The sequence below is a fragment of the Taeniopygia guttata genome, chromosome 6 (genome assembly GCF_048771995.1).
Source record: "Taeniopygia guttata chromosome 6, bTaeGut7.mat, whole genome shotgun sequence".
Classification (NCBI taxonomy): domain Eukaryota; kingdom Metazoa; phylum Chordata; class Aves; order Passeriformes; family Estrildidae; genus Taeniopygia; species Taeniopygia guttata.
In genome coordinates this window covers 34518217-34545398 of record NC_133031.1, presented here as the reverse complement: position 1 = coordinate 34545398, position 27182 = coordinate 34518217, and the positions used below count along the sequence as shown (strand labels likewise).

Genomic DNA, 27182 nt, shown 5'->3' with positions numbered 1-27182 from the left:
CCAGAAGAGCCTCAAGGTAATTCCTCAAAGCACAGCATCCATCCTGATTTTTATCCTCTCTAAATGCTAACTGCTAATTGGTAATTATCAACTTCAAGAAAACACAGCAGCAAAAAGGTTAAAACAATTTTTCTACTTTGAAAGTGATTTTTCAGAACACCTTTATAGGAGCCAAAGGCTGGCCCAAGGTGGTTTAGACCTGCCCAGACCTGGTTTGGGAGCAGAATCTGAAATTTTTAAAAGAACTAGAGATTCTCATCCACTAAAAACCTGATTTTGCTGATATACAAATACATTTGTATGAGTTTCCTATTGAACTAAAGTGGTAAAGCTTTCCTAGGGCAGAATAAACCTCTAGGGCTAAGCAGGATTTATTTTAACATAAAATAAGATGCAGAAGAGATACAAGAGATTTTTCTGCATTTTACATGGCTGAAAAATTACTTACTCAAGTCATAAGGACAACTAAAACTCTCGTGACAAAGTGGAGTCATTTTATTTTGCCAAAAGGCAGATTATGTTTGTAATAATAATGACAATTTTCTCTTGAAGCACAGTTACTGGAATTATCAGTTCTGTAATACTTCAAAGTGGGAAACAAAGATTTTGAGAAGTTCTCCATCCAACTGTTGATTTTTAAAGCGTTTTTCTGTAAAGATGGACAACATTAGGCCAGGTTGGATGGGGCTTAGAGCAGCCTGGTCTATGGAAAGTGTTCCCATGGCAGGGAGTGGAACTGGGTGGGTTTTTAAAGATCATTTCCAACCCAAACCACTCTGGGCTTCTGGGATCAGTAGGGTTTAACCAGCTTTGTAATGACTTGTCCCAGCAGCTCCAGGAAATAATAAAACAACTCCAATTAATACAAAGACTTGAGGAGAAGAAGGGTGTGCACTTCCTCTGAGCAAGGCCAGAACTGTCACTTCAAACACACTTCAAAGGCCCACTGCCTGCCCGAGTTCATTTGTTTCACTATATTTAAATAACAAACATCAACCAAAAAAAAACAACTTATTGAAGTCTGTACATCCTCCTTGCTGGTGATAATCCATTAAAAGTGTGAGGAACATCGGGAGCATCATGCTCCATACACATCACAGCCACTTCTGGAAAATCCTGCCATTAGGGGACTCCAGATCTAACAGATCAATCCTTCTAAATAAATTTTAGGAGTTTTTTTCTTTGTTTTTAATAGATGCCCATTAAAAAAAAAAATCAGCATACACAGATCTACACTTCCCTCTCCCAGCTCAATGGGGTCTCTATAACTTATACAAGCAAAAAAATATTCAAATACAAAGATTTTGATGTTAAAGTTGGCATTAAAAAAAAAAAAAGGCCTCCAGCAGGTGCACAAATTGTGTGTTTCACAGGGATTTAGAGAGTGTAATCCCCTTAGGCTGCTCTGAAAATTGCAGCCTATTCTTAGCTCCTGCCAGTTCATGTCAGCAAAATGGCTGTTCTTCGTTATGATATTTTCATACTTGGGAGTGTTAATTGAGGTTAAGCTCAGGTTGTACCCAGAATGCTAAAAAAAAATATTAACCTGTCAGAAAATGAAAGTCTCCTGAAAATAATATGGAAAAATGTGGGAAAAACTGGAGAGGAGATCTCCTTTCCAAGAGGAGAGGCAGACAGAGAAACTGAACTCACCTACATCCATCCTTCAAGGACCTTTGAGTTGGACAGGGCTTGGAGGACCCTGGAATAGTGGGAGGGGTCCCTGCCCATGGAATTTGGTGGGATTTAAGGTCCCTTCTAACCCAAACCAGTCTGGGATTCCATGAAACACAAAACACAGGATCTGAGGAATGAGGATGAAGCTCTGGAGCAATGGCTCCTCCTCAGTGGACATCAGAGCAATCACATCCAAAACATTCTGAAACTCCCAGGAACAACCCCTGGCATCCCACCAGGCCAAACCCAACTTCCATTTCTCTAAAAAGGCGACAGATTTTCTGTAGGAAACTTTGCTTTGTGAAAGACATGACATTTGAAAGAATTTATTTTTAGCGAAAATAACAACTTGTTTACTAACTAAGGATGACGTTTTTGGTCTCTCTCCTACATGGGAATACTTTACAAATTATTTTTAGGAGGAAGGGAAGAAAAGCAGTTTACTCAAACACTGTATGGCACAAGGAAATCAGCATCACCCAGAACTCTGCTCTCCTTCTCCTGGTATCCAGACTCTGCTCTCAAATCATTCCTAGGAGCCAAAAGTGATGGAAATTCTGTTTTTCTGGAAGTCTGCACTGAAAATCTCCCTCACTGCCTAAAATCTGCATGGCAATGCTGTGCCAGTAGTGAAATCCTTGCTGGTGTGAAGGAGACAAATTCCATGCAAGTGTTTGTGTAGATAATTATGTGAAAACAAGAAAGTAAAAGTCCAAAGCCCTGAGGTATCAACAACAAAATTCTTTCATGAGGAGTTTAATTTTTGTAGAAATAATTGAATTTACACTGTTCTAACACTCACATAATTCAGTCCTGCCTGAAGAGCTCTGAAACTGCCAGATGGAAACCAAACATTGGGACACCATGGAGTGTTCTTGGGGCTTTCAGGGAATTCTAACAGGATCACTCAAAGAAGGAAATAATAGAAAATATGCAAAAATCATCTCTGAAAAGCTAAAAATACTCAGTAAAGAAAAGCTGCTTTAAGAAAATTTAATCAAGAATTAAATCCAACTGGAAAATTAATATATCACTATAGCCAGTGAAGACTGAGAACTGCACAGATGCTAAAACCAAGCAGAGCTGAATGTGGCACAGTTGAGAGATCAGGATTTCAAACTCACCATCCAAAAATCATCTCATTTTTAAATACTTACAACCAAGGACCATTTTCATCAGCTTAGCAAGTCAGCCTTATACCAACAAATATGCTTTTATGTATACAGAAATCTAGAATTATTATGCATTTAAAGACCATCGAATCATAGAATGGTTTGGGTTGGGAAAACCTTAAAGATCATCCAGTTCCAGCTGCTTGCAGGGCTACAAAGATGAATGAAAATGTCCCAACTGGAAAAGAGCTTTAAACAAAAAAACCCAAACCGAGCTGGCACCAGCACAGGGTGTTTATGGCTTTACCTATAAAGAGCAGAGCCACATCCCTCTGAAGGCAGCTATTGACTCTTCTTTATGCCCTCAGTAAATAAAGGCCTTCCCCAACTCATCTCTAGATTTTAAATGTTGTATCTTTAGTTAGAGCTTTTAGGACCTGATCAATAGCTTGGGAAAAAAAAAAAAAAAAAAAAAAAAAGGTTTTACAAGTCTCAGGTTCATAGTAGGGACAATTTGATCTGAAAGAGCTGAAGAGGGGAAATGAAAACCAGGAACTGTTTGTCTTAGAGAGGATAAGAGCAAATATAAACCAGGAGTGGGGTTTTCCCATAAGGAGGAGCACACCAAATGGACATTTTGCTTTGTGTGAATTCCTCTCCACATCTTTCAGTAGTAGGAACTCCTCATCTGAAGGAAGGTGGGTTTGATGCCATCTTAGTTTTTGCCTCTTTTTTCTTTTTTATGTCCTCTGTATTCTCAGCACATATATTTGGAGCTCTGTGACCTATTATATTTCAAATAACTTTCCTTTCCCTAGACAAAAACCAGCACAAATTCCAGAACTCCAAGCCCTGAGAAATACAAGACCCCTATCCTAGGTTGGTTCTCCCTAATTACCAAGGCTGAGAACAACTCCTCAACTTACATTTCATAGACAAAGTACAGCTTAGTGCCTAACTCCAGAAAAGGAACTTAACCTAGAGAAAATTGCACCACCACCTGTCCTCCTAATTAGTACTTTCATCAATTATACTAATTTCCTAAAACTTATAAAAATGTACTCACCACTGCAGGGTAGATTTTTGTAGGCATCTTTCCATAACTGTCCCTGAAAGCCTTCCATAAAAATCCACTTTTATATTACCTCCTACCCTAAATTTATCTCGAATTTCATTCTCCAGGTTGGGAAAATGACAACAGGTTTAGATAGGATATTGGGAATTAGGAATTGTTCTCTGGGAGGAGCTGGGATGGAATTCTGGAATTCCCAGAGCAGCTGTGGCTGCCCCTGGATCCCTGGCAGTGCCCAAGGCCAGGTTGGACACTGGGGTTGGAGCACATGGGACAGTGGGAGGTGTCCCTGCCATGGCAGGGGTGGCTCTGGGTGGGATTTAAAATCCCTTCCCACCCAAACCATTCCATGGATCCATGATGGGGCTTTTGTGTGATGTTAAAAATCAGCAATGTTGGCAATCTGAGCATCTGATTAAAAAGCAATTTTGAGGCCAAATAACAACCACCATCTAAGGACAGCAAGAACTCCACATTGCATTTTGCTTTTAGAAGGAAAAAAAAGTGGATTCACTTTTTTTTAGTGAAGTGGATTCACCCTCTCATGAACTTCTGTTGATGCCACCACAGTGCCAGGAGCTGCGCCCAGAGCCTGGGGCTGTGCCACCACCCCAGCCACTGCTAACCCTTAAAATCAGAAAGAAAAGTGACACAGATCATTTTCTGAGCTACGCAAACAGCCTGCAGCACCTCAGAAATGCTGATTTCTCATCCTGGGGACAGGCACATCAAACTGGAGCAGAGTTGGAGCAGCATTTCCCATTAACACTTGATATTACGTAGGCTGCATATTTTGCCAGGTAAAAATTAAGCCCTTTTTTTTTTCTTTTCCCCCAAATTCTGGGTTTTTAATTTTTGCTCATTGGCGGAGCAGCAGAGGAGCTCTGTCCCTGCAAGGGCAGGGAAGGGGCAGAGATGCCCCTGGTTAAGCAAAGCAGCCCTGAATAATTGGAGGTCAATCTGCTGAACTGCCTGGGCTTGAGGCAGAACTTCATTCCCTGAAGGAATCCTCACTTGGATCTATTTTCCACATCTCCAAAGTTCCCTGCACAAATTATTTCCCCACTTCTTCTAAAAACAACTTTGAAGACATGTTGCCAGCATTTGTTTGTATGTAACAAAAATGAAATTAACTTCAAAAGAGTCTAAATTTGTGATTTTACAATGAAAAAATCTAAGTATCAATGCACAAATATTGAATTAACAATTTTCATTTTAAAGTCATCTGCATGCCAGAACACTCATGTTCACAGTCAACTGTTCTATTTTAATGAAATACATTTATTTTAATTAAATTTCTGTGTATTAAAAAATACCTGCATACCTTAAAAACCCCTTTTTAATTCAAAGTGACCAAGGCAGAGACAAGCACAGGTAAATGAGAATTCACTGCTGCAAGAGACTTCAAACCAGAGTGTGACAAAGCACAGCTGCAGGCTAAGGGAGCACAGGAAATGTCATTTCAAAAGCATTTTCTTCCTTTTAACACACAAACATCCCTACAACAAATCTTCAGAGCTCACTGAGAGGCACAAAGCTCCTAAACAGATCCTATTTTGCATTATTGTACTCTGTACACTCCTGATATAATGGATCATGTGTTTTGATTTATTGCTTAATGCTCAGAGTTTGGATAGAGTGAAAGTGGAGAAAATAATACCACACCCCAAAGAAGTAATCTCTTAATTTAAGCTGAATATGCCATTTTTGATGCTATTTTCCTAATGTCTGGATTTTTGCATTCAATATTCAAGGTAAAAAAATAATCCTGAAATTATGATTATTAGGAAAATGGTCACTGAAGACCCAAACTTGTTAAAATAAATGACTTTTTTACTGATTTCACATCCTTGTCTTCGCAGGCTTTCCTATCGGACCGGCCAGGACACGGCCAATTGTGACACGTGCAGGAACAGTGCATGTATTATCTACAGGTAGGTTAAAAATAACAATATTCCCATTTTTTTCTCTGGGAGAAAGCAAAGATTCAGCCACTAGTGCAGGCCCAGAAACTGGCCTTTATGTTCCAATCAACAAAACAGAAATTTAACTCCACTAAAGTCATAAAATGCAACACCTGTGGAAGTATAAATCAGAAAGAAAATATTGTGGGCAGCAGAGCTGTGGGATGGGAGGTGTTGCAAGGTGTGAGTTTTGCTTTTAAATTGCTGGAGGTATTTCAGATTTTCTGACCAACAAGTCAACTTCAATTTTACTTTTATACACTTCTGTACCCACTTTAGATTTATTTTTATGGCAGTATCAACATGACTTGGGAAGTCATTTTGGGAGAGGGTTTGTAAAGCAAAGAGAACCAGATACAGATCCCATCGACTGTTTTAGAGTAAAATCAGGGTTAGATGGGATTTTGGGCAGGAATTGTTCCCTGTGAGGATGGGGAGGAGCTGGGATGGAATTCCCAGAGGAGCTGTGGCTGCCCCTGGATCCTGGCAGTGCCCAAGGCCAGGTTGGAGCACTCTGGGACAGTGGAAGATGTCCCTGCCCAGGGGTTGGAAGGAGATGAGCTTTAAAATCCCTCCCAACCCAAACCATTTAATTTTCTGATTTGATAAACTGACATTCCTACCCAGTTTGGGGTTTTTTTTGGCACATCCAGTGAAGGAATAACAGGAACTGGGCATGAGGTGAAGCCATCATGAGGCTGACAATGTTTCACCCTGACAGCTTCATTGTCCTCCTTCTCTGGAGTCCCAAAAAATCCAACAAGATAAGGAGAAAACAAACGTGGCTCAAGGTTTCAGCAAATCAGGCAGTGCAGCACAAATGAAAATGCACAAGATGCCAATTCCAGTGGAGACAGAAACTCAAATGAAAGCATCAGTGTAGGATTCCCCCCTCACTCCTTAATTCTCTGCTCACACAGCTTTAGGCAGAAGAGCTGGAGCTATTTATTTATGAATTTTCTATTCACTGCACAGAATTAAAGGAAAAAAGGATGGAAACCTTCAGCTCCACCTTACAACCGACCACAGCAGGGCTCTGTGCAGGGGCAGGAACCAATTAATGGCTTTATTCCTCCTTTTCAGCCAAGTTCAGAAGCACAGAAACACCCAAAGCCTCCCCGTGCCTCCCTTTTCCTGTGCAATTCCTGCCTCAGAGCAGCCTGGAGGTACTGCACAGCACAACTCCATCAGGGAATTCTCCTTGTTTCATCAGCTAGAAAAAAAAAAAAAATTCGAAATTTCTGCAAATCTTCATTTCTAATCAGTGGATTTCAAGTTAAGGGAATTTCCAGCTTCTATTCTTGCACTTGATGTGATTAAAATGAGTCCAGAAAAGCAAGTTGGGAGAGTTTTCCTACTGAGAGAGGGCAGGTCCTGCTGCCCATTCCCACCTGGAATTTAGATATTTCCCTCAAGCCACATTTGCAGGGGATTTTTGAGCAAAAACCAGCTCAGCTTTGTGCCAGTTTAGGAGAATTCCTGCTGGAGGCAAGAAGACAGAAAGCAGAGCAAAGCAGGGGAGGCAGGAGAAAAGGGGATTATGGAGACAGGAGAAGCCAGAAGGGATAAACCAGGAATTCACTGATAAATAGGATGTCCTGCAGGAATTTCTGCTCCTCCACAAGGCCCTGGCACCTCTGGGGAAAGGCAGCAGCTCCTGAGTCAGGCTGGGATTAAATCCAGATTAAATCCAGGAAAAGGCTGCAGGGAGTGCCCCGGGTTCTCTTTAGGCCAAACAGCTTTTAGGAACAGAAATTAAAACTGTTCAAGGTGCCAGAAACCCCTGAGTTCTTGGAAGGCACTGGAGCTGTCAGAGCAGGAGGTTCTTAGTCTTGATCTCTTTTTCCCAATTAACATAGGAGAGACTTAAAATATATATAAATAAATATATAATTAATTTATCCCATAAAAATATATTTAATATATATATAACTTTATTATATATCTCTATCTATAAATATCATTGTAATTTATATTATTTATATTTTATATATACATATGTGTGTATATATAAAAATAGAATTTATCCCACAAGGGTATTAATATATAAATAATGCCCTCATGGGATAAATCAATATTTAAAGAGAAATTCTTCCACTTTGCCTTTAATTGACTGTGTGGGTTTTTGGAATTTCATTTCATTTTGAACATTGTAACACTAAAAGAAAAAAAAAATTTACAGCTGTTTCAAATCTTTATTTTCAAACAGCATCTTAAAGGAATGATTAAATTACTGAAGTGCATCCTGCAGTGTCAGGTAGATCACAGGTGAGGAGGTAGAAATTCATGGAATTAAATTCTTCCCTCTCAAGACGAATTTCAGAGTATTGATATAATGAAGCACAAAAAACAGAGACAGTAGAGAAGGCAACAAAAAAAACCCTGCTGTGCTTTAAAGGGGTTTTAGCATCCAAAATATCAATACTGTCAGGAATAAATTCTAGGAAGAGCCTTTTGAGAATATAGTTATTTTGTGTATTAAATTGTAAATTTTTGTTAGTATTAAAAATCTATTTTATATTATTTTTTTCTGTTTATTGAGAAGAATAAATATTTCTTAGTACTAAAAAAAGGAAAATAACATTATTTTCTCATTTTTTAAAATAAATAGGAAACTGATCAAATATAAAACAGTATCAAAAAAACAAATTAGCAAAACCTGAAGCTGCTTTGAAAATCAGGAGGAAAAGAAAGACATTTCCATTTGGGTATTCCATTTTCCTCAAAATTCTACTTATTCTGCACTACATTCAGGAGCTTGGAACTCCAGAGCCAGAAATCACTCAACTTCTCTCACTGCACCAGAGCAGCCACAGCCTTAAAACTGTCAGTAAAAAATATTATTTGTAGCCATGTTAGGCAGAATTAAAAGCAGAAGCCAAAATTACGATTAAACTGTAAAAAACCCAACCGCTTTATCATTTTATCCGGCAGTTTCAATAATCATGAGGTCACAGAACACTTCCAAAATCATCTACTACAAACACAACACAAATCTAATTCAGTACAAGAGGTGGGGCAGGTAAAAATATGGGGATAAAAGTTCATCAGGCAGCACAGAGCCCACATGGAAGAAATTCACTTTTAAAGGTTAAATACTTAAATATTAATTACTCAAATTAACAAATGTGGCAATAAAAATTGAGCATAAGGCATCAATCCCTAGGATAGCAACAGTGTAAGAAAATCAGGTGGTTCAATGCTGACAATAGCAATTTTCATCACCTTTTTATTTCCTACCCACATTCATTAATTTACATTTTCTCATCTTATCTCTGGACTGTAAGATGCTTGTTGGAAAAAAAATGGATCTCAAAGGCTCCTGAATGCTGGCAGTGCTTTGGATCCCAGGCTGGGCTGGTTTTTGGGCTGAAAGAGGAAATTTAGCAGAGATTGCTGGGAAGTGCATTAGGCTCATTTGGAAGTGATTAGTGCTTCTCTGGATCCCATTTTTCCAGGATGTGAAGCACTAATGCTGTGTCATCCAATTAATGTGGAATTCTGTAATTCCTGCTTCACCTCCCCATGGCTCAGCTGCTCTGAGTGCCTGGAGGACGTGAGGAGGAGAAGGGAAATTCAGGTGTCACCTCAGGGGCTCAGCTGGAGGGGAAGGAAAAAGGATTTCCCTGGAGGCAGAAAGAGGAAAAAGCTGCCCAGAGGCTCTGCAGGCTCCAGCCTTGGAGAAGCCAAGGGACAAGTGGAGGAGCTGCTGCAATGAGCCCAGAGCAGCTCCAGGATGAGCAGAGGGATGGAGCAGCTCTGCTGTGGGGAGAGGCTGGGAGAATTGGGATTGTTCAGACTGGAAAACAGAAGTTTTGGGGTGACCTCATTGTCCCTGCCAGTACCTTAAAAAGCTACAGCACAGATGGAGAGAGGCTACAAGGGTCTGGAGGGACAGGACCCAGGGAATGCCATCCCAGAGGGCAGGGATGGATGGGAGATTGGGAATTAGGAATCGTTCCCTGGCAGGGTGGGCAGCCCTGGCACAGGTGCCCAGAGCAGCTGTGGCTGCCCCTGGATCCCTGGCAGTGCCCAAGGCCAGGCTGGACACTGGGGCTTGGAGCAAACCTGGGATAGAGGAAGGTGTCCCTGCTGGGATGAGCTTTAAGGTCCCTTCCTGTGGGAATCCAGGGCTTCCCTCTGGCTGCCCTGGAAAATGTGGGACCCTGGCAGGGGTCAGGAACCCCGCTGGACAGAGCCCCCAGAGACACTGGCTGTGATCTCTGTCCATGGAAAAGAGTTTTCAATCTTACAGGATGAATTACAAGCCTTGAGTGTTTGATAAGAGTAATAATTAAGTGTGGCACGGGTGCAAAAGTAAAATTTTAGGATTCTAGATTAGGGGTCCAAAGGGGACAAGATGGAGGAAATTGGGTGTGTCTTGTCCTTTTTCTCCTTCTTCATGCCCTCCATGTTTCACTGTGGTGTTGGCATTTTTCTGTTGGTTCAGGCTGGGGACACACTGTCCAACGTAGGTGACAGATATTGGCACGTTATTGTAAATCCAGCACAGGTAGTTTGTGGTATTTAATGTTTGTACCATCCCACTGAGGGCAGAGCCCCACACGCTGCCCTGCAGGACAGAGCTGCGGCAGGGCAGCAGAACATGTTAGAGATAAACAGAATAAACAACCTGGAAACAGCACAGACCAATTATGGCTTCTGCTTTGGCAGTGGGGCTGACAGACAGAGACTTTCTACAATCTCAGAATCATCAATACCTCAGATTCTGACACCTTCCATCCCAAACCATTCCATGATTCTCTGAAATCCCTCAGCAGCTTCATCCTGAAACCCAGACTTCTCTGACTCAGCAATTCTCTAGTAACCAACAGATCATGAGCAGCTAAAATCTGAAAATGAACCATGACAAGAATGTGTGACTGTGCTAGAAAATAAGAAAACCCATCCATACCTCAGAGCCTGTTGCTCCAAACCCTCCCACAGTCCATATGTTTAATCCCAATGGTTCTCACTCCTCAAATTCTGCCCTCAATCTCTCATACAGCAATTAAATCAGAAAAGGTTCTCTGCTGCCTGCATGCAAGAAGTCAACTCATTAAGATATATTGTCAAAAACAGAAAGCCAAAAGCAGAAAATTCATCACACCAATGCCCCAGGTCCCCTAAAGGGACTCCAGGAGAGCTGCAAAGTGACTCAGGACAAGGGATGGAGGGACAGGACACAGGGAATGGTTCCCACTGCCAGGGGGCAGGGATGGATGGGGTACTGGGAAAAAAAATCCTTCCTTGTGAGGGTGGTGCCAAAATAAAATCAGCCAAGTGCTGCTACATTATTTTATTTGGCCAAATTTTCCTGGGAAGGACAGCACTTATACAGACAACTGCCCTAAAATGAGACGTTTTGGTTGCAAACCTTCTAAGTCTATAGTGATTTTAGGGAGAAAACACAAAAATGTTTATCACAAATAGAATTTTAGTGCTTGCTGATAAAAACAGCCCCTATGTTTGGAGGAAGAATTTGGGATAGGCATTAAACATGGAAAAACTCTGACTCAGTGTTCCAAATTTAACAATATTTAAACAACATGGAGGGAAGTGAAGCTTTAGGATGTCCTGACCAGGTGTGCCATGGCAAGGTTTGTGCTATTAAATAATATTTAAAATTCATGTCTTGTTTCTGTAGGGCTTGTTCAGAATTATCAGTCTATTGAAAAATATGATCCTATCATTAAAGAAAAAATGCTTCTGAAAGAAATAATTCCCATCTCCATGTGTAATACCAGGAGAACAGGAGAGTCCTGGATAATTAAGTTACTGGAGTTATTGTGGGCAGGCTTAAGGGACAAAATCCAAGTTTGAAAGTGAAAAGAGGCACAAGGCAGGAAGATATTTCAGGAAAAGGTCATTTGGAGAGAGGACACCTGGAGATGCTGAGGGGACAGAAATAGCACTCAGCAAAACAGGATTGGCAGAGCTGTGACAGGTGACACAATCAAGCTCAGGAATGCAGCTTGGTAACAAAAATATCAGAAAGTCCTACAAATACGGAATATTTGCTGAATTTAATCCCTGGAAGTGGCCAAGGCAAGGCTGGACAGGGATTGGAGCAACCTGGGATAGTGGAAGGTTGGAATTGGATGATCCTGAAGGTCCTTTCCAACCCAAACTTTTCTGGGAATCCGTCATTGATGATGATTAGTAGTATTTCATATGATTGATATAATATTAAAGAGTAAAAAGGAAAAAGGATAAGAGTAAAAATGTAAGTAATATAGAAAGATATGTGATTTTTTTTTTTTAAATCAGGTTTTTGTCTTATTTTTACAGCACAAACAAGCCTAAGTTTGTAATCAAATAACTTGCCTGATGGAGCAATTCCATTAAAACACTTCCAATGCTGGATAAATAGATGCTGATAGACACCAGTCAATTATTCAACAGAATTTACAGTTCTAAATGCTGAAATAACATAAATGTTTTTTCCTTCAGCCTCTTTATACCCTTCAGAAGCAAAATATTTCCCTTGGATGTGAAGGGCTGAAAGCTGATCTGTGCTGCAGCAGCAAAAGGCAATGACATGGGGCTTGTCAGATGGACCAGAACTAAGATGCTTTTTTTTCCTCTTGAGGTCCATCTTTAATAGAAATTGATTATATAAAAAATTACTCTCTTCAGCAATGGGGGTTTTATAACAATTTCTTTTTTTTACAGCAATTTTCAGCAGCTCTTAAGAGCCTCCCTGCAAGAATAATGTTTGAAAGGAGTAAAAATGAACTCTGGCAATGCCAGAGCTGAAAGGCCTTTTCAGTTTTTTCCCCAAAAAAAACCTGATACTGAGAAAAAAACAGATAGAACACATGCTAAATGCTGCACTTTAAATGATATTTAGGGAGCTCTTGGAGAAGCACCTCCCTCATTCCAAGATTTTCGCTCACTGACAGAATTCCTGTGCTGGGACATTCCCAATGAGCTGATATCCACATATCACCACTAAATCCCTGCTGAAATTCTCTAACCAACTGTTTTTTGCCAGCCACACTGCACACAGAACATGTTTTCAGTGAAGACAACGTTGTTTTTCCATTAACAAGGAGGGATATTAAGCAGTAGGCTTGGAATGTGCTTCTGCACCAATACAGCTGCCCCCTGAAAATTCACCATTCTACATTTCCAGCATTGAGTTGAAATTTTTCAAATTATTTTTGATTTGGAATGGCTTTTTATTCATTTGAAACACAGAAATGGGTAAAAAAACTCTACTTGAATTCTTACCTAATGTATTTCTCTTCTCTGCTACTGAAAAGTTTATCCAAATAACTGAAATGCCAAAACTTTTGCTAAAAATGGATTTACACTCAAACCAAAGACCAAATTAGGCACGGCCAGATGTAAAAAGTAGTCAAATCTTTCTAACACCCCTTACTGGGGCTGCACCAGAGTCCTTGCAGCCAGAGACACCAGATTTAAAAAAAAAAAAAAAAAAAAAAAAAAAAAAAAAAAAACCCACAAAATTCCTCTTATCCTTCTCTCAGCATCTTTCATTCCTAAGAGGAAAACAAAGCCCACCTAAATCAGCAGATGGTATTGGATGACATTCTGTGCTCAGTTTACAAAGGCTGTGTAAGGTGAAGTCCACCCAAATTTCCCCCTGGAAATCTTGGAGGTATTTTCCAACCTTAATGATTCTTTTGGAGAATTCCCTGGAAATGGCTGCAGGTGTTCTGTGCCACATCCCTGCCTCTCCTTAAGTCAGACAGGGCTTAAACTGAAGTTAAAAATAATCTCTTTTTGGATGAGACCTGGGCAATCAGATCTCACTTCTCCAGCGGTTCACTCCAAACAAGCAATGGCAGAAATACCTCAGAAAACATATTTAGTCCTAATTAAAAGTGAACTCAAGCTCAGGAGTGATAACTTCATATTTAGGTAACGATAAAAGCAACCAGTGCAAAGCCCAAGAAAACTCAGCAGTGGAGGGGAACAGGGAAGAAATAAATTAATGCAAGTGTCTAAATTCCCAACATTTCACCCTTTTAAATTCATCCTCTGAAATCCAGAGGCCCCACTGCAACAGGAATCCTTCAAAGGTCCCTTCCAGCCCCAAATATTCTACACAAGACAGGAACAGCCTCAGTGCAGAACATGGCCAGAGGCTGCTGCACAAACCAAACCACAACCACCGAGTTCCAGGGTACTTTTGAGGGGCCAAAATTCAGTTTCCACCATTAGACAGGATGTTTGCTCTATTTTATTTTGCTGCTGTTGTTCCTTTGCTTTATAAGGTGGCCTCAAAATACTCTGCAGCACAAAGCTCAAATAAGGGCTGGAATTTCATCTCAATTGTGGTTCTTAAGTGCTGGAAGGATTTTGTAGCCAACAGTGTTTGGAATTCAGGACAGGGATTTTACAACTTCAGACTGTTTTCTGAAGGCAAGGATGCACTATAAAGGAGAATTGCTTTTTAATTGATCTATTTATTCCACACATGAATCTATGCATACAACAGGAACTTGATGAAATTAATCCTTTCCATGGTAAAAGTGGCAAGGAACAGCTCAGGCAAAGAATTGCTGGGACAGCCTCCTTGTTTTTGGCCAACCACTCAGCTTTCCCCAAAGAACGAGGATGCAGGTGCCTGGCTGCCACCCTGACCTCCCAGAAGGGAGAACTGAGCTTGGAAGCCCTCAAAAATCATTTCTCCACCAAAAAAAAAGGTTGCATTTCTAATGTTCAGTCACTTCCCAGCAACTCCACCATAATCCTCAAGACCCTCCTTAGCAGCAGGGAAAAGCTGCACAATACAATTCCTATTTTTCTTCTTTTTGAACTTCCTCTTTTCATTTTCATGCAAGAACTATTTATTATTTGACTTCCATAAATTAAGCACTTAGACATTGGGTTAAATGATTTCTTTTTATCATCATACTTAACAAGTGCTTTTCTCTTCCCATTTCTAGCGTGGAATTGGATTTTAAACAGCAAGAAGATAAACTACAGCCAGTTTTGAGAAAACTTCATCCTATTGAGGAAACTCAGGTTGCACCTTTGCCTTATTCTCAGGAGAGCTACTCCTCTACTCCCAAGCAAAAATCCAAAACTGAATCAAAAAAGCACGGAAGATGGAAACTCTGGTTCCTTTAACCCAAGTCCATGACGTGTGGAGTTCAAGGCCTTCTTTGACAAATATTTGGAGCTGTATCCATCATCTCTGACGGGATCTTGGTGGAAGGAGCAGTGTCCTGGCCAAGGGCAGCGTGCAGTTCTCACCGCGTGTACCAAAAAGGCCTTTGTAGCGACGGACTCACGCCCGGCAGCACGGGCCTGGGAACCCCCTGCCCACTTCTACCTGCAGTTTGCCAATGTGGGATGTAAAACCTGAACGGAAATTTGGACAAAGATGGGAAGCAAAACTGTTTCCACCCCTCCTCAGATCCGAAAGCGCGGCGCTCCGACATGTTAAATCTCCCCCAGGAATGGTGAAAGCCTTTTGGGGGTCTGGGTTGTTGTCTTCGGACAGCAAGGAGGGGGAAAAATAACGAGCAAGCCTTATGTTTGCAGTGGTGTTGAGTTTTACAGCTCCATGTTGATCGGGGAGTGCAGTTTTCAGCACAGAATTCCTGGACAAAGCACAATTTTTCCCGCGGCCCGCGGCCGCGCCGATCTCCGAGACGTGACTGTGGTGTGTTCTCTGCCTTCATGCGATGTAGACTCCAACCAAGCTCTCACATTTCAACATCATCTCTGGTTTAGCTGTGTCCTCACCACCAGAAGAACCAATCTGCTGCTCAGTCCCAGCGGGGCAGTGGCCAGAAACCTCCCAAAAATCAGGCCCAGCCTTTAAGCACCTCCAGCTCACAGGGTCCAGGCCATGGGACAACCCCTCAGTGTCACCTTGGAAGGGTCTCAACCACACAGGAACAAAACCCAACCCCAAAACAGACCCATCTCAATCTGGATTGTTGGCCTTTGCCATGGGTTAGTATTTATTTCTAACAGCCTTTGGAAAACCTCTCCAATACTGCAGAAGGCACCAGGAGATGTCCAGGCTGCAGCACTGCTTGGAAGGAGCTGAAATTGGAAATGCTATTTATTTATTTATTAAGCTGCTCAAATGGGTTTCCCAGCTTACTATAATTTATATCTTGATCTACTAATTGTACTCAGTAATTGAAGCACTTAGGGGAGAAATGTGATTTTTCCTAAGTTGGTTTGAAATTTTTTTTTGAAACGGCACTTAAAATTTTGCTCTGACTTATGAACTGCAAATTTTCCTTTAAATATTTGCTGCTGTCATTAAACTTGCATCTAAAATGACCACTGGTGGAAAAATTCCTCATGCTAGAAATGACCAAGGAGTGGGAATCTTTTGTTTTGGGATTTTTCCCTAAGGATTTTAGATAATTTGAGTGTCATGTGACAAATTTGGTTTGAAATTGCATCCCCTGTAGCAGCAGGAAGGTACAAATTCTTCAGACTTAAGGTGCAAGGACCATGATCTTTAATTTGCACTAAAATACTAACAATTTGGGGAAGTATTTTTCTTTTTCACTGTTTCTCCTCTTAGCTCATCATCCAGTTTGCTCCTGAGAGGAAACTGGAAGAAAATAACCTAATTTTTTTTCCCTCAAAGAGCAAGAAAAGCAAATTAAAATGGGAATGGAAATGCAGAAGGTGCCTATGGCCAGCTCAATATTTGCAGTAAACCTTCAAGAGGGCTACAAGCTCTTGCATGGAAGCAAATCCTGAAATCCTCTGGTGGGAGTTGAAGGATTAGGAAGGTGATCCTGTACACCAGGAAGGAAGTGCCACTGTTTCATGTGGAAAAAACCCCATATTTCATGTATTTTATATTGTTTTTAACTAAACAACTATTTACAACACAGCCCACACAACAAGGCTTAGAAACCCAATTATTTCCAAACAAAAAAAAAAACCTTTTTTTTTTTTTCTTAAGCAGAAAGGAATCTCAAAAATGGGCAGAAAAAGGAAGATACAGCAGTATTCATTATTTAAAAAAAACATTAATAACTAATGCACTCCTCCATGCTAACACACCTAGTGTTTGGGGTTTTTAAAGAAATTAAACCAAGCATCTCTCCATGGCAATCAATTCCCAAATCTCAGTAGCTTTGTGTGTGCAGGGACCCTGAGTGATCCAGAACTCCTGGGATCAGGGGAAAAGAGGGAGCAAACTCCAACTGGAGAAACAAAGAGCTCAAAGGGAAAGTTCTCACAGCGTGTTCTGTACATGTCCAGGCTATTTTCTTAAGAAGTTGCAAATTTTTAATTTTTTACATTTTTTTAAACCTGGGGAAAGCTGACATTACCACAGAATCTTGCTTCCAACTGACATCTCGTGTTCTCTGGTACCCTCCAATGTACTTTGTAATAAAATGTTTTTGCAAGTGTGTAAAATGTATCATAATTGTATTGCCTTTAGAATCACTCAGGCTCAGGTTAGATAGACACCAAGAGAAAAAAAAAAAAAAAACAAACAAACACCTAATTCTTTAGAGCTTTTAGTTCAATGTGACAGAGTATTTTTACCCTCATGTAGATGATCTTGGAGGTTCCAATGAGGAAAATGCATTTTTATTTTCAATGTGGCTTTGCTGGATTCACTGGCAGTCCCCTGCACTTCATACACTTGATTTTCTAGCTGCACTTCTCCCATCTCCTGCTTCAAAATACTTTTTAGTCAATAAATACTGCAGTGATTTTATACCCCTTGCTCTTTGCTGAGTCCTTATAATTTCCTCACAGCAACAATTGCATTCTTTGGTTTAGAACTAGAACTAGAAAGAAAACGCTATTCCTGTGAGTAGCACTTGGTTTCTTAAAGATGAAAAACAAAAACAACTGTAAAAAAACTTTTAAAAAAACAGGATAAAGTGAAAAAAAAAAAAAAAAAACATGATTAAAACTGGAAAATCCTACCATGGGTTCAAAGTGTTTGCTTTTTCTTGCTTAAAATGCAAAACAACTGTCCGTGCCTTTGATTTCACTCAATGTTTTAAAGGTTAAATCACTTTTTCCAATCAAATAGGGTGATTTTTCATGAACTTCCCAACAAAGTCAGCTGCTAGATTACACCAGGACCTGTGTATTACCACATATTATATATTGCTGTTGGAATTGAGCTGGAATTGAACCAGATTGCCACTAAAAATCCAACTGCACCAACACCATTTTGTCTGGGAGAACGAAAAGGACTGCATGAAGATTTTTAATATTCCATAAAAGCCATCTGTGGTTCATTAAAATAACTGGAGTGCTACAAATGTGTCCATTTGTTTAGGTGAGTGCAGCTCATTCCCATCAGTGTTGGTAGGGAATGCAACAGGGATGGTTTGACAACATAAAAAAAGCTCACTATTAGTGATGGAATAAAACCATGGCCACCATCCAAATACCACTCCAGTTTCAGTGAAATCAGCTTGCAATATGTAATTTCAAATGATTTTGAAAGAGAAGAAAACATGTGACTCAATAAAGCAAAATATTTTTACATGGAAGAAGTCTGGCGAAGAAACGACTTCTGTTTTCTGCCCAACGTTTTGGAATCCATGAAGCCTGACCTGGGCAGCTTTTAAGGCACAGGAAGATAATTTACCTCCAGATTTAACTCCTGAAAAACAAACTGCAGCCCCAGAAGTCTCCTGTGATCAACAATAACTCTGATTTCACACTCGCACCTGTATTTTACGTCCTTCTGGAGAGGCCTGCAGCCTGGAGTGCTGAGAGATGGACAGTCCACCACGGTGATTGATTGATTGACTGATTGATTATCCAGAGCTCCCCATCAATGCCACTCTGCTCTACACAACCCTTGTCACTCTCCCCTTCTCCATCTCCTTCCAGAAACCTCAGACAGGTTCCACAAACCCCTTTTTTTTTTCCTCCTTCTGATGGCTCCTGCATCATTTCTGTTCCAGTTTCATCTCAACCCTCATCCCAAAGCACCGAGGGGAAAGCAGCAAATAGGAGAAGATTCCATTCATCAGCAACACCACAAAGTCCTGTCCAGTGCTTCCCAATACCCAAAATAATCCATTTTTCCTTGTCACAGCACTGACTTTGCTCCCCATACACCTTTAGATGTTTTCCAGAGCCGCTCTCCTTATGGACACACTCTTGGAAGTTAACACCATAGGAACATGGAATGGTTTGGGCTGGAAAAAGGACCTTAAAGACCATCACATTCCAACCCCAATCTTCCCCTAGGCCAGGAGATTTCCTCTCAGAAATTAAAGAGCTTGGTTTCCTTGGCTTTGGAGATGAGGCACATCCCAAGCTGCTGACACGAGGAGAAGGAGCAGCCGCAGATCATTTTGGAGCTGCCACCGAGGCTGCTCTGTCCTGATTTACTGGAAGAGGCTGAGATGGTGCCTCACGTGGAACCCAACATTGTCCAAAAGCCACCAGGAAAGGAAAGAGAAGGTTTAAAACCACCCTTCCAAAGGCTCAAGGAAGTTCAATTTACTTTTTCTTTTGTAAGAAAGGTTTTGTGGGGTTTTTTTCCAGGTGATTTCTCACTGGGCCAGGAGCAGCAGCAGCTCGAGGCAGGAGCAAAATTAACCTAAGCCAGGCAGCTTGGAGCAGCAGGACAGCTCAGCACCCTCAGGCTGCATCCTGCACTAATAATAGAATCATTATCTAAAACAAATATTAATAATATTTGAATCTTCTACTCAGAAAATTGATTAAGTAACAACCACCAGTGAGACTTACAGAGTAAAAACCAACCCAAACCAATGAGGATTAAAAATTCTTTTGCTAACGCAATTATTGTCAAATCAGATTTTAAACTTATCATTTATACTTCGTTTTACTTAATATCTGGTTCTTCTCCTTGTAACTGGTCTCTTATTTCAAGGTAATTCTCCTTTGAAGTAATAGGATAAAACTTGCTTTTGATTTTATCAAGGAACTCACATTTAAGGAGGAAAAAAAATGAAACCCAAATGTGCAAAGCCAAAGGAGACTACTGGAGAATCCTTCCAGTTCAGTGCTGCAGAAAAGGCTCATACTGTAATTAAAACTTTTCACTTGAGTACATAAATCCTTGACATTCCTCCACTGCTCATAAACTGCATTATGCAACATCAGGTTTTGGATGGAAATGGTGTCACTAAGTATTTTTCCAGGGAGAAAACATGTCAGCTTTAGGACACCAACACAGTTATATTTAGAGAATAAAAAATTGGTTATGTCCTGAATTTTACTTCTTTTAAAGAAATTATCATTACTTTAACTCTGTCAGATATTTCAAATTCCTTCCTTCCAGTCATCCTGTATGGTTAATTCTCTTCTACAGGTAAAATTAAAAAAGAAAAGTCACTGCACTATTTCAACTCAAATCTGATGCAAGAGGGGTCAAGCTGTGCTTCCTGATGATTATTATTATTATTATTCATTTTACTCCTCCTACTTTGCTGACACCACAGAAATGAGTTGTGGCTGGTTATTTAACAGGGGAATCTCTTCAGCAGCAGCTGCATTGTAAGGTAGGAGTAAATACTCATTAAAAATAGCCTGAAATCTCAGTGTTCATTAGCTGATTATAGAGAGGGATTCCAGGCTGTGCTCAGGAGCACAATGCAGATCTTTAATACCACTGTTCTGAGCTCAAACACAACCAAGTTTTCAAATCTACTCTGCTGACTGCAAAAGGCATAATTAACGTTTTTAAATACCACCTGAACCACGTTCATCAAAATAATAATTAACTCTCATTCAGCCTGAAACTGAGGAAGTTAAAATACCACACAAGTCTTTCGACTTCCTTGCACTGCTGCATCCCAGCACTGGAATATTCTGTGGGAATGATCTGCTTGGAACCATTTCCCCACAGAGGTTGTGGATTCCCATCCCTGGAAGTGTCCAAAGCCAGGCTGGACAGGGCTTGGAGCAGCCTGGGATAGTGGAATTGTCCCTGCCCATGGCAGGGGTGGAGCAGAATAAGCTTTAAGGTCCTTCCAACCCAAACCATTCTGGGATTCTGTGCCTTCTTGCTCCAGCAACGGATCTGGAGATCCACTATCCCCTCCTTACAGCAAAACCCCAAGTGATGCAAGTGGGAGATCAAAACTAAGCCAGTTGCTGATGCACCAAAGACAAAATGAAATTGCAGCAGATTTGCCACCAGGAGCACCCCCAAATGCCAAGGAAATGAGCAGCAGCAGGTCCAGGGAGAAGTGCTGAGGACACAGAGCCCTGTGTCAAAAATCACTGGGTGTAAAAGTCAAATAGCACTATGTGCAATTACAGGGAGAATTTAAATTGGGAAGGAAAGAGGAGATAAAAAAACCAAGTTGCTGATGGACTTATCTATCCAACTAACAATTAACCCCATGGTAAGAAGTCAGTGCATTGAGCCAAACTGACCCAAATTGATGCAGAACTGAGGTACAACTCTCAGACACAGCACAAACCTGGCCCACTTTGACCAGTTCCCTGGAGAGATCAGCTGCCAGCTGCAGACAGCTGAGAAAGAATACAAGGCAAAGGCAAACACACAGAGAGGCTCCCAAAAACACACACAGAGGCCCCCAAAAACACACACAGAGGCTCCCAAAAACACACACAGAGGTCTCAAAAACACACTCAGATCTATCCCCATCTCAGATATCAACAAGCCTCGCTATTTTTTCATTATTTAGTCCAATATTAATTAATTAAAAGTGGAAAAATTCAAGTGTAAGGCTTTAAAATCAGTGTTAAGTCAATAGGGTCGCTTGCATCAGTCCATCCTCTAAACATAATTGTGGTCTCTGCTCTTCAGTCATTTGAACACTCACCTCGGTTATCTCAGTTTAAGTCAAAAAGACAAGTAAATGCTTGTAAAGCAGTAACAGCCAAGTCTCATTTCCACACTTCCCAGCTGGCTAATTACCAATACTACATCATTTTGGTGCACACAGATATCAATCCTGGCTAATCACCTGCTCACAGATATTTTTCAAGCTTTTTTTTTTTTTTTGCTCTTCCCCTGTGCCAACCACAGCAAAATTACCAGGCAGTGCTTTTTGCAGCTTCCTGAGCACACAGAGAGAGAGAGAGAGAGAGAGAGAGAGGAGGTTTTGATTGCTTTGGGTCACCTGGGATTGCAATCCCATTACGGGCAGCTTCGGGGAGATGTGACAGAGGTGTTTGAGTTTACTCACAATGAGCTCCGAGTCCCGTCCCATGGAAATCACAGTCCTGTTCACTGTCCTCAGCAGGTTCTCCATGATGATCTGCACATGGCGCTGTGTGGGGCCCTGAGCACAAGGAATAAATCAGTGATGACTGCAAGCAACAGACACCAACACAACTGAGCCATTGGTGCTGCCTCTCAACCCACCTCTCTGGTAGAAACTAAGTAAAACATCGCTTGCTGTCGATCCCAAGGAGGGAATGGGTTCAGCAAAGTGTTATTTTGGTAATACATGTTTCTGATAGATTAAAATGTGCTGTTACAATGTCACTGGAAATGTAGCCTATTCCATTATCAAATTTAGTTTCCCATTAATTTTCTTCCCCCAAGTGATTTTTCCAACATCAAACCCCCACAGGCATTACCAGGGAGGGGAGGGGGGGCTGCTCTGCAACAGCTCAATTAAAAGGAAGAGAACACCAAAGCAAAACTTTTATTAATGAATTGCTAATTTCAGTCAATATTAGAAGCAACCTACCACTACTTTTGAAAGAGTTAAATAAAATTTTTATTCCAAGCAGCTTTTAAGGACAAATCCAGAAACATCACACAGAATGATGGGCAAAAAACAAAGCAAAAAACACCACAAGGAAAAAGAAACAGATGAGCTTTGCTCCCATCTTTTACTTTATGGATGAAAAATAGATTTGCATATTTGAAGGATGATCCACCACCAGCACAAACTCACCCAGGAGCTGGTCCTGCTGCCAGGATCAGCCTGGGAGAGGATGGAGCTGCAGGTGAGCCCCTACCATGGAGAGAAAAGCAGCCAGCAAAGAGAGACAGGAGCAGCCAGGCTGCCAGCACCAAATTCCTCCTCTAGAATAAATCCCCCCCTGAGGCAGCCACACAGAGCTACTTCCAAAAACAAACAAAATCAGAGCAAAACCCAAAAAAGCCCAATTAAATAAGATGCCAGAGAAGATGTGAGTAGCTGACCCTGGGGTCATTTCCAGCTGAATTAGTGTATGATTCTACACAGCACTGAAGGTTCAGGCAGCAGCAGCAGTCCAAATTTCAGGAGAGCATCAAATCACTGCAGCTCTCTGGCAAAGAGCTGTTGTATGTTTGTTGAGGTCAAGAGAATGCAAAAAAAAGACTATTATGTAAAAAATAAAGGGATATTACACATGCTGCATGTCTGTGAACCATATCAGCAACAATACAGCTCAAATGCACATTTCCCAAAATGCCCATGGGAGAAAAGACAAACCACCAAAACAAAACATTTTCCACCTGGAAGAGGCCAGCACAGTAAATGAGAAAGGTTTAACTCCTGAGGACATTTATTTCTTCACTATCTAACCAGAAAAGCTGTACTGGATGTGCCTCAGAAACAAGTGCTGTGCTGGATGCGACGTGTGAGATGCCACACAACAAACACATCCCCATCACTGGAAAACCAAGAGTTAAAAAAGGCTGGTTAGGAGGTTCTAAAAAAGAAAAATAAAAATATAAAGCTTCAGGAGTTACCTGCTTAATTCACTTTACTAAAACAATTTCTGTGAAGTGTTACTCATCACAGAACCAGCCCACACTCACCACGTCCTTCTTGTAGAGCACTTCCAGGATGTTACTCAGCAACTGGCAGCAAGCCTCCAAATCTTCTTGTCTCTCCAAGTGATACTTGAGCTGGTCTGTCATTGTTGGCAGCAAGATTTCCCTGCAGTCTGCACACAAAACACGAGGTTACAAACACAGCTTTCAGGGCCTTCAGGCTGATGTGCTTCAGTGCTTACATAAGACATAAAAATACCCAGGAAAAAGAAATTGACTTCCAGCTTTTCAACCAAAGGCTCACCTCACCTTAAAAACTTCTGCCTCTGAACTGCTGCACCCTTTGACCATTTGCTATTAAAAAAAAAAAACAAAACAATAAAAAAAAAAAACAAAACCAAAAAAAAAAACCACAAACACTTCCTTGCTAAAGTACTCAGACTGTTCCTACATGGAGGGAATAACAAGGTCAAAATTAATTACTAATTATCCATATAAATGTCAGCCCAGTGAAGAGCTTGGTTCTGCAGATTTGCCCCAGAGATGCTCTGTGATCTCAGCCTTGTGCCTCTGCATTTGGGAAATTTCAATTTGAATTTTGGGCTAACATGGAAAGGAAACAGCAGATGAGGCAGAACCCCACAGGGCAGAGGAGTCGTGGAATGTGAGCTGTCCCCAAATGCCGGGGAGGGGAAGAACTCCAAAGCCCAGCTGCTGAGCACTCCAGGAAAGGCACAGAACTGTCTTTGCAGAGCCTGAGAGGTGAATCAGTCTTTAATAACTTAAAAGGCTCCTAATTAGAGGGTTGGGAATGTTTCACAGCCCTGCTAAGCCCCACTGGTAGGGAGGGGGCAAAGATCAGTTTGATATCTGAGTCACCTCTGAGTCCACTGCAGTGCTGGAGCTGCTCTGATCAATGGGGGAGGCAGTCAAGCTGCATTTCTGAGAAAGGCAAAACTGATTATTTGTCCCAGTGCTGGGTCTGGAATGACACAACCAGCACAGAACATGCTGCTGAGATACATGGGGGGAAACAAAACAGGCTGGGAACTCCACAAAATCATCCCAAGGGTGAGGAGGAGCAGCTGAGGGAGCTGGGGGGGCTCAGTCAGGAGAAAAGAAGCTCAGGGGGAACCTTCTGGCTCTGCACAGCCCCTGACAGGAGAGAATATTGAGTGAAGGACTCAGGGAATGGCTCCCACTACCAGAGGGTAGGGATGGATGGGATATTGGAATTAGGAATTCCTGGCTGGGCTGGAATTCCCAGAGCAGCTGTGGCTGCCCCTGGATCCCTGGCAGTGCCCCAGGCCAGGCTGGACATTGTGGCAGCCTGGAACAGCGGGAGGTGTCCCTGCCATGGCACTGGATGAACCCAATCCAGTCTGGGATTCTGTGATACCAATGGCAAGAGCAGCTTTTAAGGCCACACTTTTTTACTAAATAAAACCCCCCAGACACCCATGGGGAATCTCAGAATGGTTTGGGTCAGTGCAGGTGCCTGGAATCCCCATCCCAGCCCTACCAAAGGCTGCTGGATTTAGGACATTCCTAACAGGCAGTGACAGGAAAACCCTCCTGAGGAGCCTCCTGATAAGATCTCAGAGCCATTAAGCAGCACTGATATGTCAGCAAACCTGCCCTGGGCCCTGATTAATCACCCTCCCATTAAAACACATCCATTTAAATTTCTCTGCAGCTCAATAATGTTGGACTGCACCATTCCATGCACCCTGAAGGGCTGAGTTTGGGAGTCAGGTTTAAAAAACAAACCAGCCACACACAGTTCCTACCTCTCCCTCTGAAAATGGAACTGCTTCAATAAGGGAGGGCAAAGATTAATATGGCAAATGCAGCATAGCCTTTCTTAGGAGTGTGTTTTACACTCAATTTCTTGTTTTAGCTGAGTTATCTCCATTTCTTCCTCCCAAGGAGAGTAAAGGATGATCCCTGATATTACTGACTTCTGCCCCAAAGTCCTGGCAACCTGAGAGCAGCCAGGAGAAGGGAAAACTATTACACAGGCAGTGAGCTGAGAGTGAATAAAGCAAATGAGTAACACTGATGCACAGCTCTAGCCAGGAAACATTACATTATTCTTGGGCACACCATTTTACCCGGGCCCCAACACCAGCAACTCCACTTGAATTCCTCCTTTCACTTCTTGAAAATCCAGCACTTAAGGGCTGAATAACTTCAAATCATTTCAGAAGTGAAGATAAAGTCTGGACTTGCTGTTTCTATCTACCCAATTTCTACACATGGTGATGCAGGTGGTAAACTGTTTTTCAGAGATTGTAAGAGTGGCATAAAACCACCACAATGCCAATCCACCAAGATTTTTTAAATTTGAACCAGCAAAATTTGTTTTATCAGCACTCAGCAGTCTCAGCTTTTGTGATCTGAGAGCAGAATCCTTCCAAATCTCCTTTCCCACTGAAGCAGTGCCTATTTGCTCCCTCATTACCTTCCCTGACAGCACACAAACACTTTGTTTGGGTCAGTTTAACCTGCAGCCAGCTTGAAAAAGAATCAAGTGTTTCACCTCAAAGGAGGAAATCTGTAGGACAAGTGCCTGAATTTATCTTTCACTGGCCCACTAATGGGAAAGCAGAAAATAACAAGGCATGGATGAACAGCAACCTCTGAAAGGTTTCTGCGTTCCTTCAGGTAGGGAACAGCATCAAGGCACAGAGGACATCCAAAAACTTCACCTCCCCCACACGAGCCCACAAAAGCTGAATTAAAGATTTTTGATAAACCCCAACATGAAATTACAACAGAGCCCAATAGCCTGGCTGCTTTTTGCCCTTTTGAAATAACAAATCCCAAGTTTGTTTTTTTTTTTTTCTTTTTGCACTTTCCTAAGTGAGACTGCAAGTAACAAATGGTAAAATTTTCCTCATACCCAAGGCCAGGCTGGATGGGGATTGGAGCAGCCTGGGATAGTGGAAGGTGCCTGTGGGAATTGGAAAAACAGAAACTCCCACAGACACTGAAGGGTTTGAGCTGCAGCCTTGGAAGAAGCTTGGATTGATGTAAAAACACAATACACAGACATTAAGCAGAAAAACTCTGTTTTTCTATCATGTTTCTATAGTTGTAAGTAAGAATATGCCTTAAGTAAGTGAGAAACTGTGTGGGTGAGATGGTGAAGGGTTTATAATGTAAGTGTGGGGTTGTATGGAACAAGCTGAGGGTTCAGAAGTTTTAACAGAAGCAGATGTGTGCTGTGAGTTAGAAACCCACTGGACAAAAGTATCCAGAGTGCAGCAGAAGTGAGTAAAGGTGATGGGTTAGAAAAGCAAAATAAACCCTGTGGCAACTGTCATTGGGTTAGAAAGTTCTGCATTGCCTTGTAACAAAGAACTTGTGACTGCTCTTGAGCTATGGCCGAATGCCTGCTCCTCTAAAATCTCAGGGACTCTGAGACTGATGTTTATCTGAGCAATAAATCATTCTTAGCCTGAAAATAGTCCCATCCCTTGTTGGAGTTCTGGATGCTAAGAATTTTCAACTTTCTGTGCTGACAGATTCTGACTACCAAGAGAACTCTGCATTTGACATGAGGCTGTGGAGAAGGCTTCCAAAATTGATTGATAGCACTGGGATCATGGGCCTGTAGTTTTACAGAAGGGTTTAATAGTAATGTCACAGGGTGGAAAACTTCAGGGTTTGGGGTTTTAGAATATAGCAACATA

The 27182-nt window shown here is 41.5% G+C and overlaps 2 protein-coding genes across 4 annotated transcripts in view; one reads left to right on the top strand and one right to left on the bottom strand.

Annotated features, from left to right (window-relative positions):
• INSYN2A (inhibitory synaptic factor 2A) overlaps positions 1 to 15468 on the top strand; it is a 37720-nt gene extending 22252 nt beyond the window's left edge. The window contains exons 3-4 of the mRNA XM_002193973.6: positions 5724 to 5795; positions 14747 to 15468. Coding sequence (XP_002194009.4) covers positions 5724 to 5795; positions 14747 to 14930 — 256 coding nt within the window. The 3' untranslated portion in view covers positions 14931 to 15468. The remainder of the gene's footprint in view (positions 1 to 5723; positions 5796 to 14746) is intronic.
• The window catches only part of DOCK1 (dedicator of cytokinesis 1), a 262398-nt gene that overhangs the window by 159891 nt on the left and 75325 nt on the right, over positions 1 to 27182 (bottom strand). For all 3 annotated transcript variants that reach the window (XM_030276610.4, XM_030276611.4, XM_041717195.2), the window contains exons 26-27: positions 23530 to 23657; positions 21956 to 22051 (exon numbers count right to left, since the gene is read on the bottom strand). In XM_030276610.4, the coding sequence (XP_030132470.2) occupies positions 21956 to 22051; positions 23530 to 23657 (224 nt within the window). The remainder of the gene's footprint in view (positions 1 to 21955; positions 22052 to 23529; positions 23658 to 27182) is intronic.